Source organism: Formica exsecta, unplaced genomic scaffold, assembly GCF_003651465.1.
Source record: "Formica exsecta isolate Colony F162 unplaced genomic scaffold, ASM365146v1 scaffold201, whole genome shotgun sequence".
In the NCBI taxonomy this organism is placed as follows: Eukaryota; Metazoa; Arthropoda; class Insecta; order Hymenoptera; family Formicidae; genus Formica; species Formica exsecta.
In genome coordinates, this window is record NW_021849308.1 from 1498662 (window position 1) to 1518448 (window position 19787).

Consider the following 19787-nt stretch of genomic DNA (forward strand, 5'->3'; position numbering starts at 1 on the left):
AGTTACTACACGTTCAGAAATAAGTGTTATGATTTGCTAGAAATCAAAATCTTCCGCAACAGAAGAAGAGCTACATCCTCATGATGACAGTATCTTCCGCGATGGCGTTAGAATCTTGCGTATCACGTTGACCTCGCAGCCGTTGTGCTTTCTGCGCACGTGAGCACGTATGTTGGACGACTTCTTCGAGGCGTACTCGCAATAGGGACAGAAGAAGCTCGGTGGTTGCCCGCACTCTAACTTCTTGTGCGAGTAGAGATTGTTCTTCCGGCTGAAGACGCTCTTGCATTTCGAGCAAGGAAACTTAGGGATCGCGCACGAAGGTGAAATCTCCGGATCGAATGGCGTCTCGAAGCCGCCCAAGTGTACCAAATCTGCAAGAAAACGTTGGGAACTCGTCAGAGTTCGGCAAGGAATAGCGACGTCCATCTATCGATAACGTGATCGCGCATAAAGGATATCAAAAGAACACATCACCTCTTTCGCAAAAAGAATCACAGCCATCGATTACGAGATATTCCTACTATATATGAGTCGCGAGAGAGATTGATATATAAAGTTGATTAAAATACATCTTCCAGTGGTGTGCGCAATAAAACCTATATGTAAAAAAAAAATATACCACAAACTCAATTTATTTCCATAATTCTGAAAATCATGCGATATACATATAAGAAAAAAATTATACATGCTTAAAACAGAAACTTAAACTCTTTATACAGCTCGTATTGCAAAAATAAGTCGGATTTCGATTTTTAATTACTGTGCAAGACACTAAGCTATTAAATATACATTAATTAATGTTTAATTAGAGTTCAGACTTTGATCTCGGAACATTATCGCGCAAAATCGTCCGATTAAACACCATCTGCGTTTATATCGGTCACATAAACCTCGCTGCCAAAATGAAGTTTGCGAATATGCGTGCGAACATTTGAGGTTTTCTTCGAGAGGTAAGGGCAGTAGGGACACCTGAATCTCGGCTGCTGGCCGCATTCGTACTTTAGATGCTTCTGTAGGTTGTCCTTCCGGTTAAAGACGCTCTTACAATTCGGGCAGGGAAATCTCTTAATTTCTTGACGAGACGCGCGCCGCTTGGACCTGTCCTTGCCGGGGTGCAATCGGTCGAAAGGAAAAAAATTGTCTGCAAGCAAAAGAGAGGATTGCAAGAACGCGATAATACTGTTCGTCGATACGCGACTGTGTTTTCGACTTTTTAAGAAATGAGAGCGAGATAAGACAAATCAGATATAGGTGTATTAGAGAGAAATTATATTTTTATCAATAAAATTAGTAAGCGGACGATACAAGTTTACTTTAAACATATACGGGTCCTTTCGCAATAGTTAAAATTATCATTTCAAAAAGGAAAGTTATTGTCCGCGCATTATCTTGCGTCTCAGTATCCTGCGTTTGAAAGTACCGTTAGATTAACGTCGTTAATGAGTGATAAGACGACGTTTTTAATGTCATGCCGCGGAAAGGACGCGCTTCGCGGACGTTTCACTTGCGCTTCAGATCGATACACCAGACTAACTCGCCGCGATGCCTACGGCGCACGTGCTTGTAAAGATTCGAGATCAGTTTCGACCGATGATTACAGTAAGGGCACTGGAATCTTGGTGGCTGGCCGCACTCGTAGATCAGGTGTTCCCGTAGACCTTTTCGTCTCAAGAACACGCTCGTGCAGTTCGGACAGCGGAAAGCCCGACCGCTCGCGTTTGTCCTCCCGGCGGATCTGAAAACTAAAAGTACAAGTCCTCGTTAGAGGCCGCGTGATCGCGAGTATCGAGCGAAAAAAGCTCGATTCCCAAGCTTCAACAAACGTCGACAAACGCCTTTTACGCTCGAGAAGGTATAGAGATAATGGAAGGTTCTTGATAGTTGGATTAGGTTTGCATTGGCGAGGCAGCACGTTACGGTAATTCCAAGTAAAATAAAAAAAGAACTCTTCATTAAAGCATCGCGTTAAAAATCAAGGACAATTTCGAATCACTTACAACATCATCATTTGATTCCGCTCGATATTTGGGACAATTGACAGCATCAAAAGGTTAGTCAAGGATATTAGAACTGGGGATGAAATACTGCTTTTATTATTTCCACGATCGAAAGAAACGTCCGTTATATTGAAAATTGGATGATGAACGCCGGATATCTACAACGTAAATCGCGCAATCCTTGTGCTTCCTCCGGATATGTTGCTGGATGTTCGATGTCTTTTTCGAAACAAGATCGCAGTATGGGCACTTGAAGCGAGGCGGTTGACCGCATTCATATTTTAGATGCGTTATCAGGCTGCCTTTGTTGCTGTATATGCTCGCACAATACGCGCAGGGAAATTGTAAGCTTCTGTTAGACATGTTGTAGTCGTTCGCGTCTTCTATCAACCTGAAGGACGCATAGAAACCTGCAAACGAAAGTCCAGTGTCAGAAGATCTCGCAAGACTCGCGTGCGACGTTAAGATTTTTTCTTCGTTCCATTATTATCCTTATCACCCCACAATACAATATCGACTACTAGATTAGAACAAATAAATGATAACATAATTAGGAACTGAATTGATACAAGTAAAGAGGCAAGAAATAAAATCAAATTTTGAAAAGGCCTAATCATTAATGAAATGAATTAATGAATGATAAAATTAAATTTCACCTTATCTCGTAGCGTTAAATCACGTCGTCGTAAATTTGTTGTCAGCAATTATTGTCACATCCCGCCTTTTCTCTCTATCAAAGTTTGATTTCTCAACTTCTATACGATCTATCGCCATCTATTCAACATACAAAATTATAATAATATTAACATAAATAACAATAAAACAAACGAATAAAAAGCACATTTTAATGTGCATAAATTTCAAATATATAGTTAGCATTAGTAGCGTTTTACATATTTATAAATGATAACATAATTAGGAACTGAATTGATACAAGTAAAGAGGTAAGAAATAAAATCAAATTTTGAAAAGGCCTAATCATTAATTTACTTTCACCTTATCTCGTAGCGTTAAATCACGTCGTCGTAAATTTGTTGTCAGCAATTATTGTCACATCCCGCCTTTTTTCTCTATCAAAGTTTGATTTCTCAACTTCTATACGATTTATCGCCATCTATTCAACATACAAAATTATAATAATAATAACATAAATAACAATAAAACAAACGAATAAAAAGCACATTTTAATGTGCATAAATTTCAAATATATAGTTAGCATTAGTAGCGTTTTACATATTTACTTTATTCCAGAAATACAATTGATTCATGTTTATAAGTTACAAGACTTTCTATATCATTGCATTGATAACATCGATATATTTGTATATTTTTGCCTTTTCTCAGAGATACAATTTAATTCTGCGCAATAACGGTATTCGTTAATCGATGGATATCGTAAACATAGACCGCGTAACCTTTATGCTTTCGACGAATATGTTTCTGTATGTTGGATGACTTTTTAGAGATCAGATCACAATGAGGGCACTTGAATCGGGGTGGTTGGCCACATTCGTATCTTAGATGCGTGATCAGACTTTTCTTCTGTCTGAATATGCTCGGACAATTACCGCAGGGATACCTTGTGATACTTGATACAAAGCTCCTATATCGATGATCGATGCTCGACCTTAATAATGCAGACGAGAAATCTTTCATCCCTGAAAAGCACCATACATCAATTAATATAACATATTTCTTTTACTATAGCTAAAACATTTAAATAAGAAACACTGAATATAGACTAATAAAAAATATTAATGTAGCTTAAGAAAATTTTTTCCATTCTTCTTTTTTTTTAATTTACACTTAATTGTAATGCACTTTTGTAAATATAAAAACAGGCACAAATTTATAAAAAAAACACATTCACAAAAAAATTTTTTAAATCAGGATATTTTGAAGATTGTATGTGGAAATATTTTAGATTGAATATACATCTTTAAGAAAAAAACTTTATTTTAAACATTTCAACAATAAATTTTTTAATATTTTTATTTTTAGTGTTAATAAAGACATAAATGCTTTTTCACACATGCACACATGTACACGAACGCACGCGCATATATACATCCATACATACACTACTACACAAAAGTAATAAAGTAAAAATTCAGGATTAATGATTTTGATGTGATTATCGTTTAAATACGCAATAAATAATTAATTGAGTGAAATTTTATTGAATTAGAAATTATATTAAGAAATATACATATAGTGAATAACATAAATAAAAATAATAGAGGACTGCCTGTGATATGTATATACCGTCCGAAAAAAATTCATTCACAGAGAATTAAAATAATCGCTATGGAAGATGTAATATATTGCACCTATATTTGTGTGCGTGTGTGTGGTGTGCGTGCAAAAAAAACTAAAGTATGGACATCAAAAGAGCGAAAAATATAATACCTTACAAAACGTAATTATTTTACATGGGATTATGCATATATGTATATAAAGAATGCTAATTGTTTCAAAGAACAATGCTCTCGAAGAACTTGTTCTGCGTCTATCATTGCTACATATCTAACGTATATCTTTCTCTTCTTTGGTAGAAAACGCATGTTGTACAAAACAAATAATGTTATTAATAAAGCTTATTAATAAAGTTCCTTTATAAAATCCGTAATCAAATTTATTTCTCAAATATATATTTTTTGATTTTCGAAACGATCAAATGGAATTATTTGCAATTATTGCTTGAAGTAAGACTTGTAATTGCTACTAGTAAAGACTTGCAATTACTACTTAAAGTTAATAGCAAATTTTCCAAATTAACGATTAAGCTACTCAGAAAGGAAATTCGCGAATGTTGAATTTTATCAACTTTCAATTAATCACAGTCATAATAAATATTAATATCTCAAATAAATTGTACAAACAATTTTACGACAACGTATAAAATTTTTATCGTCTTGCGATTATATCTTCTTGGAAACTGTATGCTCGTCTTGCTATTTTCTCCTATTATATATATATTTTGCTATAAAGCTTTTTCGACGATTTTATCAATCGTGCGAAGAATCGTGCCCCAGGTGTTTCCCCGTCATCGATCCGCATCTTTAATAGCGAACTCGCGACAGCTGCTTGTAGAGATCGATAATCTGCAGCTTCTTGTCCTTGTGCATCCGTCGTACGTGCACGTACATATTCGACGAGAACTTGGCCTTCTTCGTGCAGTACGGGCACTGATAACGCGGTTCCTTGCCGCATTGAAATTGGCAGTGTGTCTTCATGTCGGACAGCCTAGTATAGCCGCTGTTGCATCTGGGACAATGAAACTTCTTTCTTGCGATTGAGCTCTGCACGATTACGCTGTCCGGCCAGCGAGACGTAGCAACCGGTGCTACGTTGGTTTCCTGACGACGAGTCGAGTAGAGATAAGAATTCCCCTTCGCCTTCTTCATCGCGTCCAGATTGTCCCCTCGCGGCTGATAGGCGTCCGCGGCCACGCCGCTTCCGGACATTACCTCGGGACGTGCGTAAGACGGATGATGAATTTGCCCGTAAAGCGGATCTAGAAAAATAATCGAATTTCGGGGAGCAGTTAGTGGCGTCGCTAGCGAGATCGCCGGGTCTAAGTCACGACATCGGATAGAGAAACATTTCCGTCCATGCTCTTCGATTATCTACTCGCAATCGACTCGCGAAGCGACAGAACCATCACACATATAATACGAATTACGATACGTACTACGGATTATAGATATTAAAGTAAGAGGGTCGTATCGTATGCTTCTGGAACACCAACCTGCAGACATCCGGGAATATAACACATATCGATACATCGAGTACAAGGCATTAACTTGTATAATTTATTTATAATACACAATTGAACACATACATCTCATTTTCATTCCTAGTTTCATTGCAAATCTTCTCTCAAAAATTCATCATGACAATTTTGTGAATGACAAGAAATATGTATGAATATTGCGTTAATCTTGATGACATCGTCAGGAACAACCTTCGATAGAGAACATCGCCGACTCACTGATGTGTCGCGGACTGTTTATTCAGATATATTATATATATTGGTAGATCACCATGCATGCTGCGTACATGAACGTACATGTTCGACGACACCTTCGCCCGTTTGTGACAATACGGACACTGGAATTTCGGTTCCTGCCCGCACTGGAAACGCACGTGCTTCTTCATATCGCCGAGATACTTGTATCTCCTACCGCATTTGGGACACTGATATCGCCGCTGTCCGTCATCCCGCTGCTGTTTCGTCACATTATCGGGATACCAATCGGGTCCATAGGTGTTACCGGACTCACACGCGAGTTGAACATTGGTATCCCCGAAGCTGTCGTAACTCTGCGACGAGGTCGTAGTGTGAAGGACGAGATGCTGCTCCAACGACATCGCGTTGGGATAGTCGGGCAGCTCCTGCTTCTCCTGATACTGAGCAATTCCTGAAAAAAAAATCGTCCCCGCGAGGATAAACCTCGATAAACTGAACTTTGCCCACAAACGTTATAAATAGCATAGATAACAATAATCGCTCGCTATTATCACACTCACGTATTCAGTACTAAAGATCAATGATCCGCCTTGCTTCGTCCCCTTTTTTGTCGAGAATTTTTAATTTTTTATGAATGCTTTCGTATATATATATATATATACGTATCACCCGAAAGCAACACGCCGCAAAGCAACACGCCGTGAAACCAACATACCGCGTGAAAGCAACACGCCGCTAGCTTACGCTGCGACTGCCTTGCGAAACATGCACGCAAGGGATCCTGTACCCATCACAGGACATAGTGGCTGATAGAAACTCTTGACAGACAGGCCGGAGTTAACATCAGCTCCGAGAGCAGTGGATTTGGTGAATGAGGGCCATAGTAGGGACGTGATGCGAAGCGCTCTGCGATATTAGTCCTCTTGTTAGGACCGTTAGCCTCTCACGTTCAAGTTGTGCATCCACCTCCTCGTGGTACTCCTGGTAACGTCGCCTATTTTTTTTTTCGCAGAATTATAAATATATATGTATATATAATATATATATATAAGTAAAATATAATATAAACAAAAAAATATAGACAAAATGGCGTTTTAGATATGTATTAGATACTAAATAAAATTATCTCTTATCAAAGAAAGGAATAAATTGGGAAATTTTATTCATTAGTTTGCAAAATAATGAAGTGTTATAAGAAGCGCCATCAGACGAGCGTCAAGTTCCTCCCTGTAGATATAAAAGTGTTGGTTATATTTTTTTCTTGATACAATATAAAAATAGGCTGATGTTAAACGCTATAAATATGCACGAATATATACTTTTCTACTAGTCGAAAAACACAAAAACATTAAAACACTATTTCTAACTAGAACTCGAATATACATATATATAAATTATTAATTCTGATAAACAACATTTATTTCATACACATATTAGAAAACGAAAATGATTAGAAAGAATGATAAGAAAAAGATTAATTAATCAAGATTTTATTAAAAATAATAATATAAATTCTACAATACAGCAATACTTGTGTCACAAAATTGAATGTATTCGATAGAAACCATCTCGTAAATGCTAATTGAATATCAACATATATTTTTGATCATTAATATTAAATTACATTAAATTAATATAAAATTATGCCTATTGACACAGGCAAAATAATTCACTTGCATAAAATATTAATTTTTTCGAGATTTTGTAACAAGTTTGTGAGTTATTACAAGCATATAACTAAATGGGAAATAAAATAATAAATTAATTTGTAATTTATTACGGATAATTCATTGCACATTTTCACTTATTACAAATTTATTATTAATTTTTAATTTATTAGTAATTTTTTTATTACATGAATGTTATTGCATGATGCATAGTTTTCATATCAATTCTATAAAAAATATATATATATTTCCCCAAAATCAACGTAATATATCAATAAATAATTATAAAAAAATTGTCTCTCTAAACCGTCTATAAAAAAAGTTTTTAAACCGCATTTCTGTTTATTTCTCGCTTATCATCCTAATAATATTGGGATTTTGGCTACAATCTCGCCAAATGTCTCCTTAGATTTTCCCATTTCGTATAAACCATTTGGCATTGCGGACAATTGCACATGGGACACGATATAATGGTCCCTATGTTCGCTTGTGTAAAATGATAACGTATCATATGCTGCTGCAAGAGTTTCCCGGTGCTGATGCCAATTTTGCATCGCTTGCATCTGAATGAACCGATCGCCGGTTTCGCCAAACGTCGTCGATAAACATCTGAAATAAAGAAAAACGCAAATATTGGTCAACCGAGTAAGGTTGACAAATCAATTTTTTCGCAGAATTATAAATATATATGTATATATAATATATATATATAAGTAAAATATAATATAAACAAAAAAATATAGACAAAATGGCGTTTTAGATATGTATTAGATACTAAATAAAATTATCTCTTATCAAAGAAAGGAATAAATTGGGAAATTTTATTCATTAGTTTGCAAAATAATGAAGTGTTATAAAAAGAGATAATGAATAAAATGTTGATTTAATTTTATTTGCAATAGAAAAAAGAATGTATAAGATACAAGATACAATCTGATGCACATACAAAAAAGACATCAATGTTATCTAAGGTACAATCAGATTGAAATGCAACAACAGTCGTAGCATTCTTCTCATTATTTCTTTGTATATCATAGTCGCACCTATCATACATGGAAGATAAAAACTGAATTAATAATAATTAACGCAACAGAACACATACAAAATTTAAATAATTGTTTTATTAATTTTTAATCACAAAATACATATCTGTTTGAAAAGAACTTTTTGAAAAGAATTTTTTGAAAAGAATTTTTGAAAAAGAATGTTCTGTTAAAAAAAAAAGATTAAGAACTTTATATTTTCTGTTGACTGGTGAAATTGACATCTTGTGGAAAATAATAAAAATGTTTTGCCTATTAAAGTAAATGTAATAATTTGTTGACAGACAAATTTGTTTGAAGACATTTTCAAAAATAATGCGGCAAGTTTCACGAAAAAAGAAAACAAATAAGACGACTTTTTTCAATGCACAACTTATCGAACATTAAATGTTTCATAAATAACGTGTAACGAAAAAAAAAAACATTAAAGTCGCAAATCGCTTCATATGATTTAATCTAAAACTCAATGCTAGAATCATCTATGAAAAGTTCATCCGGTGAATCCTCTTGTTTTATCTTCTTGCTGCGTTGCTTCTTCACGCAATGATTCTGTTTATGACGCTCCGTTATATACGTTCCGCGCATAGTTCTATGGCAATCCGGACACGTGATCACCTGCTGACACTCGTGCTTCTGATGATATCTCAAGGATTTCGCTTGTCCGTAATTACGACCACAGTCTACGCATCTGAATTTGCCGGCTTCCTTATTGGCCTTGGAGTCCGGGTTCGACATGCACGTCATCGTAATGTGCTTCACGAGGTGATGGCGTCTCTCGTACTTAATGCCGCAATGCGGGCATTTCGGCTTCTGTTGGACGATGTTTTTCGAATTCGTCCAAGGCGAAGAGCCTTCGTTATCGCTGTTCTCGCTGTCACTTAAAGAGATCACTTCGGAAACCTTAGAATGTCTTATATCGGTACTCATTGAAGGACGTGGCGTAATACTCGTTGAAGGACGTGACGCAATACTCGTTGTAGCCACGCCATTAGTAAGATTGCTTCTTTTGCTTCTTTCGCTTTTATTCTTCTCCTTCTCTCTCTCCAATAGTTTCTTTGTCTCCTCACATGGTTTTTCTTTTTTTACCACTGATACTTCTCCCTCTGTAACATTATGGCGAATATATATTTTAAAACAAGAGCGATTATAAGATATATTTAATGTATTGTTGACAAGCTATCAAAAATTTTCTTTATTATATACGGTCGAAAATTGTCATAGCCATAGCCGGTCAACAATGTAACTACACTAAATAAAAAAGAAAACTAAAAGAAATAAGAACAAAAACCGCACACATGCAAGCCCATTGTAGCCATGAAGAGCAATGAATTATAAAGAAAAGAAGATGCCGAGTCGGCATCGAAATGGTTCATAAAAAGCGCAAAACGATGGCTGTGGAAATATTTTATTACTATACAAGTCAGCGCAACAGTACGAGCTTTAATGTCACGATTGTGTATCATTGAATGAACATTTGGTAAAACGCAATCACAAAAAAACAACTTCAAAAATTTCCGCATTTATTAATATAAAATCGATGACTGTTTCTTTAGATTTTCGATCCATTTGCTTATCAGCAATCTTCATAAAGACCGTTGTCGCGAATGAACGTCGTTACAGTTGATTTTGAACAAATAATCTGAAAACAAAAAAGGCGAATTAGCGAAAGTAATATTATCAAGCAAATAAAATCCGAAAGTGCAGAGAAGAACGAATTCGAAACAAAGCATTGTCCGACCATCCAAGTCTTCCTTAAGCGTCGCACAAACATATTAAAATTGTTGAGACGAATCAAATGTTTGTGCTAAAATTCAGGCGCCTATATTTAAGAGGAATCAAAAAAAAATCACGACTTTCGCTTTAGAAATATTCAAGTGTAATTTATATACATATTCACGTCGTAATGTATCACAATAATTCTTTGATCTGGTATTAGATCGCTCTATAAACGATACGCCTCATAGGCCAGCGTATTGCACTTCAGTCTATCGGTGAAAATATCTCAACAAAACCTATCCTTAAAAAAAAAAATCGACGTCTCAAGATATCGAAAGACACATTAATCAAGAATTAAGAATCTTTCAAAGAGCGTGCAGAGCATTCGTTTTAAAAATTTCGAAGATTCCTCGCTTGGTGTTTGATAATATTTATCATCGAAAAGCGACGCGTTATATACGAAACATCCTATTAAATATCAAACAACGAGATAAAATCACTGAAATTCGTCCTTAGGCCGAAATCGCGTTCAGGACACGCGCGTTAACAAAGCTGGAAGCTGCACGAGGCTCTCTGGCGATGCCTCCGCAGGCTGCTGCTGTGCAAAAACGTCTTGCCACAGACGTTGCACTTCTGCGTACGGCCACACTCGTGCCTCACGTGGAAGATGAGATGCGACTGCTTGGAGTAGCAGGCGCCGCACTGCGTGCAGGAGAACGGTCTGATCTTCTGCGACTGGTGACAGGTCGACCTGGGGTTCCAGTAGCATGAGCTCTTCTGATGACTCCTCAGATGGCCCGACTGCGTGAAACCCTTGCCACAGTACTTGCAACTGTATTTTCTCTTGGTACCTTCGCCACGTGTCGAATTGTTCGCGGCTAGCTCCAACTCTGCAACACATCGGATCCGTCAGTCGATCGCGATTTTTAAACGAGTAGAGCGAAAAATTAACGATTGTGAAAGCAATATTCTCTGACGGAATATGTTTACTTGAGGCTCACCAGTTTACAGAAATATATATTATTTAACTAGATCTATAATCATTTGCGGTCAAAATTAATCCTGGATAACACGGATCGATGTTTTTTAAACATTTGTCCTTTAAATAATAGATAATATCAATTAACTATTATTATATAGAATGTTTCAGAAGTCGGTGGCCAAACTTTCAGAATATATTCTATTCCCCGAAAGGATGAAAAAAATCATATGAAAACATAGATCCCCCGAAAAGCTTCCTTTCAAAATTATAAATTTTTTATATTTAGAGACTTTGATAAGAACACTTTATTAAAGAAATTATTGGAAATTATTGGCGTGTCGTGGATTGTCAAAGACGTATTTCGTATTTTGTCACACGAAACGACAATGCAATTTCGAGCAACAGGAGTATCATAAACGAGTCTTAAGATAAGATATCCTCATAAGTAAAACTATTATTGTTTATTTTTAATAGAGAGTGAATAGAAGAACAATCCATGAGACGACGATGCGAGACATATCGTCTGTTATAAATAAAAAATGTTTATTATTTGGAAATAAAGCGTTCCTGGATCCACATTCACATGACTCTTTTTCATTCTTACAGTAAGTAGAATATGCTTTTAAAGTTGGTTACCTATTTCTGAAACGTTTTATATATTAAAAAAAAATCTGAAAAAAATGGTTAAGATTCAAAAAATACAAAATTTATAAATTTCATCATTTCGTGTGTTTCTAATATTTGAGAATTTTGACCACAAAGGATTAAACTTTCTAACACAAAGCTGCAAAATATATCTCATGCGTATAAATAAATTAAACGTATACATTAATCGGTCCGCTATAAAACAAATTGGGGAAATATAATATTTGCGATTACGTGCTTCCAGCACTCGCCTACAATATCTTTCCAGCGAGAAGGGAAATACACGATGCTACTTACTCTCACATTGGCTGCCAAAATTCGTTATACTCGGTGCAATATGCACAGCGTATTCGTGATGGAATCAATGTTGCATTTCAAAAAGTAAGAGCCTTCAACGACGATGTCATTTTAATACATTGTACGTTACAAACATGGATATAACGCAATATTTCGGAAAAAAAAAATTAATATTTAAAAAAATTAGATTGTTATAAATAGGTAAATCAATGTGAACAGACTAATATTATAACAATTTATTGTATATGACAATAAAGATTCTTGAAAAACATACTCTCGGTAAATAACATTTGTTATATAAACGCGTGGTGCCATAAATTACGATATACATTTCAAAAAAATCCACGACAATTAAATAAAATATTTTTAACTCTAAAAGGAAAAGGTTAATAAAAATCACTAAAACGAGCATAGTCTGAAGAACGCTGGAGAACGCATAGACAATATTAACCACGCACGCATCCATCCGTTGCATCTATCGCTATCTTTATATATATATATACATCATGTATACATATACGCATATAGATTAATATAATTTGACTAGCTCTATAGGGATTTTTTTATGACAGAATTAACGATACGGATCACAGAAAGTATTACTTTGGCGTAACGCAAGATAGCTTTTTATGTCTATACAGACTATTCGATTGCAGAAAAGTCTTGCCGCAATGATCGCACTTTAAAGTTCTACCGCAATCGTGACGTATATGCCACGTTAGGGAGCTCTGTTTCGAATACGAGGCACCGCATCCGGTACACGAGAAAGGTTTCGACTTCTGCGCGTGGTAGCATTCGGAACTCGGATTCCAATAACAGCTCTTCTTCAAATGGGCGTGAAGAATGCGCTTAAGAGTGAAACCCTTGTTGCAGTATTCGCAGGTATACGTTCTGATGATAGACGAGCGGAATTCTACAACAATCAACACGATTCGCCGTTAGTGTCGTTAATGTTCTAGAGACTCGCACGACACTTGTCAAAATCTCAAAAAACCATAAATTATTTATCATCGTGCGTAAAATATATGCTTGACTATGCTCGCAACTAAAACTAAACTAAAATAATCTTGTATAATCTATAATCAACTTGTCCACAGTAATATAAAATAAATAATTAACTTTGTGTATTTTTGCATCTTCATGATATTTTTTGGAAATATAAATTTAAAAAATGAATTTGAAAAATGTTATATATATGTGTATATTTTTTAAATTATATACAGATTAATATAGATATCATAATTAAAGCGATAAACATAAAAATAATTTTTACGTCTCATATAAAATAAAATATCACAAAAAAAGATAAAAAGAATATTTGGGTTACACAATAATATAAATATATATTATAATTAAAGATAAGCGGATAAAAAATTTTTTATACTGCGCTATATTGTAAAACAAAACATAAAAAAAAATTAAAATTTTTATATTTTTAAAATATTGATCAGTCTTAATTAGTTATATAACTAAACAATTAAAAAATTTCTAAAAGTAAAAAATAACGAGTGCATTCTATCACAAAAACTAAAAACTAATACTGGTTTTAAATTCATGTTCGACTTAAAAATTAACACCGACTTAAAATATAAATTAACGCAGTAATCGACTTGCACGTTTTGTGCGTTTGTTATAATACAATATATAATAACAATATGCGAAACTAAAATGATTGTAAACAGGTTTAGTTTTAAAAAACATAAAAATAAAAGAAACAGAAGTTAGAATTATTTAACAAACTTTAAAACTAAATCGATTCGAAGCGTCTTTTCATCCCTTTAAATAGCGGAAAACACTTCTTTTTGTGTCTACAAAAACTCGCCCTATAACAAAATTTTGTTCCACAATGTGGACAATTATATCTTTTCCTGCAGTCATTGGATTCATGTGATCGCAATGTTCTTGGATTTCTAAATTTTTTATTACAAGCAATACAAGTGTACATATGTTTTTGCTTGATATTTTTCATCATTTCTTTATCTAAAAGATTGATCAGTTTTACATTGTTCGTATCTTCTTCGTAATATTTTACTTTTTTTATCTTCCGCTCTTCTATAAATATAATCTCTTCGTTTTTTATCTTCTTATTATCTGTAACCAAACCTGTATTCAAATATACCATTAAAATTGCATAACAATTAGATTGTAACATTTTATTATCCTAACGTATTCAAGTTACTATGCTGATACGTGTCTGTTAATTAATAAACTTTATGTAATAAATAAATAAATTTTAACCAATTTTATGTACATGCAAGGTGTCTATTCAAATCTTGTAAAACAATTTCTTGAAAATTTCTTGATTTTTCAAGTTTCTTAGTTCAAAATTCTAAATAAAGAAAATTTTGTTACAGATTTTTTGGGTGCAATTTTCTAAAATAAGTTTTTTTTATTGTGTTCTTGAATGCTTTCCATTCATTCAAAGAAAAAATAAAAAGCCACTTAAGTTTCAAGTGCCAGATTTGAAAATATATTTTAAAAGAACTGAATAGGTTTCGTAAGATAAACATTTTTCACCTGTATATCATTTTTATTTTTTATCACTAAAAATTACAATAAAAATTACAATATGTACTGCATATTTTATATTCTGTTAAGACATTGAATATATATAAGCAGAGATAAAGAAAGAGATATATATTTATATATTTTAAATACATATAATAACTTAGTCCAATTGGTAGATTGCCGATTGCATACAATATAGAAAAAATAATATTATCAAAGAGAGAATCGTTTTTGAAAGAAATTCTTTGAGTTCCAATAAAATTCCATGAGAATTTTCTGATCTTCCCAGATATAAAAACATCCCGAGAATTTCAGGTTCTTCATGTTTTTCCAGAGAGTAGACATTCTATGTACGATAAGACTCAAACTGAAATATATATCACATAAATCAATATAAATATTGCATTCTTTATGTTAATTCCTAATTTCCATTTTAGATCCTTTCTTAATATTTTTATACCTACAATTCGAATCTATCGCAAAACAATTGCACGCTTTATTCAACGATGTCTTCACAAGCAGTCGATCGTGTTTTATCGAGATGTAAATATCACAGTCATCTGAAATAAAAGGACAACATAGGTTAACGAAATGTTCATATATTAATATTATGGATAATAATATTACGAGAAATATAAAGATCAACAGCAAAGAAATAAAATTTGAAGATCTTCAGAATAATACAAAATTCGATCCCTTTATTCTTATCACATTCTATTATAATACTTTTCATTTTTTTTAAACTGCACAAAATTACTGATAAATTGCAAATATAATTTATCAAAAATTATAAAAAAATATTTTCACATAATATTTTTCAATATATACTATCACTTACCAAGTGTCATATAATAAAGAACCAAAATGTGCTTTGTTAACTTTGAATATATGACATTATTTTCTGGAGTATCGTATACGCTGACAGGAAATAAAATAAAGGGAGATATGGTTTGAGGTACGTAAAATTTATTTGTGTGAGAAAAAACTACGCACTCATAAAAAATATACACAATATGATCGAACACATTTAATATGCCTTCTCTCTTTTCTTTCTTTCTGTAAGAATGTATATTTAGTATAACTAATTATATAATATAATACTTTCACAAAAGCCTTTTTATAATAGTACCGATAGTAAAAATCTTAGAATCTTAAAACAGTCTTTTGACAACAGCATGTACTTTATGCTTATTAAACTTCATAAATAATTTCTTGTTAATAATATGAATTATAAGACATATAAAAGACTGTATAAAATTATTAAATGTATATAATTCATATAATAATCTAAAATGTACAGTAGTTTTTTGTCTCAGAACTGTTATCACTATCACATTTCAGATTATTAAAAAAAGTTTATTTAAAAATAAAATAAATACAAAGCAGAACCGAACATATCTATTAAACAATAAAGAAAATTTAATTTCTTTTTCGAAAATTTCGTTTTAGGCTAGTATGAAATCCGTATTTACGATTTAATTAATTACATATATATTTTTAATTCGTTTTTTGAATCGGCTATTATAAAATTCATTTGTCCAAATTATCTCATGTATATGCTTTCTTTCTCTCCCTCTCTTTTCCTCCCATACACCTATACACACACACACACACACACATACATATTAACTCTCTTTACTAAAATTGCGCCTCCTACTTTCTTTATATAGATCATGAAAACTCGGGTAAAAAACCATGTGTTTATTTGCCGTCCTGCTTGATTATCAGAAAAAGATCCTCGCCTTTATGTTTTCGTCTAATATGCGTATAAATGTTGCGCGCGTGTTTGCTTCTCAGGCCGCAATACGGGCATTGGAATTTCGGCTCGCGATCGCACGCCGTACGCAAATGCGTGTCCAGGGTACGCTTGTTCTTGTAGCCCTGTGAGCACTTGGGACATACGTAGTTCCTAGATTCCAGCCTATTCATGTTGCGCCGTTTCTCGATCGGGAAGGACGGATCCATGAAGCATCCCCTGGTCAGGTGGCGTTTCAAATGGCCCGTTGTCGAATACGGACAATTGCAGAAACGGCAACGATACTCGCTGATATAATATTTGCTGTTGAACGGCGATGCTGCAACAGACAACGGCGAGGATTGAACGAGAGCGTGTCATGGTAGCTCGTAATATTCATCGAGATCTAACTACTGAATTCGCAGAAGGAAGATAGGCAAAAAGGATAACAGAACACCCTTTCTTCCGCATGCTCGAAACACATGATAGTCGGTCACTTTTGTACTGATTAATATAATTGAGTTTTCGTCTTCTTCAAACCTTGAGAGAAGTTGTGCCGCGCACAACATGAACAATTAATTCTTTCATATTAAAACATTTGTAGAATTCTTCGATAGCCTTAGAATTTTGTAATAAGCTATATTTGAAAAATAAATTAATGTGCAAAATAAATTAATTTAATAATATTAATCAAACATGGCAAAAAGTAAATCAATAGTAAATCAAGTATTTCTCAACTTTTTTCTTTTTCGAAGAAATTTTTAGCACGCACAGTTATGTATAACAATATTAATTATTATTAATGTGATGGTCATTAGTGTCAATTGCCAAAGATCTTTTAACAAAGATGTTTTATAAAGTAAAAAATATATTAATAAAAAAATTAATAAAAATTTTAAATTTTACTCTATATAAATCTATATAAACTTATATAAATCTATATTATTAAGAAAAAAAGAAATTCTCGACAGTTATTCTCAAGATTAAATAAGATCACCAAACTAAAGTTTTTCACCTTTTTCAATATTTTCTTTTCTAATTGGCCAACTTCGATACAACGACAGACGTGAAATCTTAAAACTAATTTTTACTCACAAAAGAAGGGTCGTTACAGAAGTTTTGCGCAAGTATGTTGACTTTTAAATTGCTGCTTCTAGATCGATATTCTATAAATGGTTTTAATTAGGCATACTGCGTCGCCAAGTTGTAGTGAAACTATCACTTCCGTAATATTAAATAATAAAAATATAAATATTCTACGAGAAACGGACGCACCGTAGGCACTTTACGATTTCACACAATTTAATTAATTTAAATAAGCATATTTTAATTAATATTATTCAACAAGTTGCAAATATTATTTCTTTCAATAAATTAACAGTGCAATCTGATAAATGGCTATTTGCTTCACAGACGAGAACATTCAATCGTGTCAAAAACATTAAGTTTACGAAAGCAATAGTACGAAATTAGTTAGCGCAATTCATCGCGTATATTATATTATTAATTTATTAAAATATCGACATTACATAACGTAAATCACAACACAGTCATCTTACAGCTTGTATAGTCGCGTACTAATAATTGCTTCATTTAGTATATCAAAAATATATATCATCTTTGTTCATATTCTAAATATCCGTTTTTCTCAAAAGAACATACAAAAAATGTTTTTTCTAATAACTAACTTCTCCTTAACATTTAATAAATAATAATAAGTCTAGTTTCATCAAACAAAATAATTTCAATACATTCGATCGATTCGTCAATGTTATTTCAATATATATTTCGTGAATATATATCTGAAAAAAATAAAATTAACTTACATCACTAAATCATGTGATAACAAAAATTAGTAATGTTTAATAATGCAAACCAATAAGACAATAAACACGTTTCATGTTTAATACAATAACGCAATAAAATAAACGAACAATACAATTAATTTCTCAATAACATAACAAACAAAAAATAATCGCAATATTTCTCTAAAATGCACTATAGATAGAAGATAATTCTTAATCTCGCTTGCCGATAAAAAGTTTACGTGACGCAAACTTCGTTTATCGCTGTAAAATTAACAAAAATTAATAAAAGTCGTAAAAATATAAAAATTAAATTATAAACGAGAAAAATTATAAACGAGATCGGGGATAATCATTCAAATGCGTATCAGAGACACTTGTGCATCCCGAGTGAAAATAATAATATGGCCCCGATTAGGAACTGATCAGGCAAGCCTTAATTAGTAATCGGGTCCTGGTGAATACACCCGATCAGGACCTGAGATGTTTGGTAACGCAATGCCCCTATCAGGAACTGATCTGAGGACCTTATCGGAAATCTAATTTATTTAACCCATTAAGGCCCATGGCTAGCACAGTCGAGATGGCGGAAAACTAATTACTGGATTCTTAGCATAAAAAAAACCTTATTTTTACCTTAGGTAAAAAGCATATAAAATGCAGATAATATGCATATATATGCATATTTACCCCAACTTTTTATTACAGTTTGGATCGAATGAGAAGAAATATTTTTCCCGCTAATACTGGTGACCACCTCTGAAAAAAATTTTAATAATTAATTTGGTAATAAAAAATTAAAATTATAAAGTTATTATAAAATTATTAAAATTGTAAATTCTTTAACATATATTTACTATTTTCTAAAATAATATCAGAATATATTATATTTAAAAATTATTAATTAAAAAGTGTAAAAATATAAATGTTTCCAAAAGAAATTAATTCTTGAAACTAAGTCTTGAACGTTAAAAATATGGAATGAACAATTAATGAAAAAAATGTAACTAAAAGTAATAATCTCTATAATAACACATTAATTAAAATATTATGGAAAAAATGCAACAAAAATGTTATAACTATTTTTTTTTACATTTTATAAGATTACAGACAACATTTTATTAGATTACATAATATTTATATATAATTATAATATTTTTATTTATTTAATAATAGTATATAGTATATAATTTTTATTGATTTAATAATATTTAAACATCTTTTTCAACAACATTTAAACATAACAATAACATATAACAATATTTAAACAACATTTTTCTTTTTTTAGTTATATTTTATTATTATTTTGTCATTTTGTTTTTTGTCAATATATTTTTATAATAATGAAAAGTGCACTGAGCACAAATAGCAAGAACCCAGTAAACACTAGCGAACAGTAATAACATCATGCAATGT

At 32.7% G+C, this 19787-nt stretch overlaps 1 protein-coding gene across 46 annotated transcripts in view; it reads right to left on the reverse strand.

Moving 5' to 3' along the window:
• The window catches only part of LOC115234691 (longitudinals lacking protein-like), a 272992-nt gene that overhangs the window by 219355 nt on the left and 33850 nt on the right, over positions 1–19787 (reverse strand). For 4 of the 46 annotated variants that reach the window (XM_029805935.1, XM_029805932.1, XM_029805933.1 and 1 more), the window contains exon 7: positions 8512–9786. The exons of 37 other annotated variants lie outside the window; for them this stretch is intronic. In XM_029805935.1, coding sequence (XP_029661795.1) covers positions 9140–9786 — 647 coding nt within the window. In that variant the 3' untranslated portion in view covers positions 8512–9139. Of the gene's footprint in view, positions 1–842; positions 1145–3338; positions 3659–4163; positions 5518–8511; positions 9787–10927; positions 11290–16484; positions 16907–19787 lie in introns of those variants that run through there. 5 more of the 46 variants (XM_029805962.1, XM_029805953.1, XM_029805936.1 and 2 more) reach the window with 5 other exon arrangements.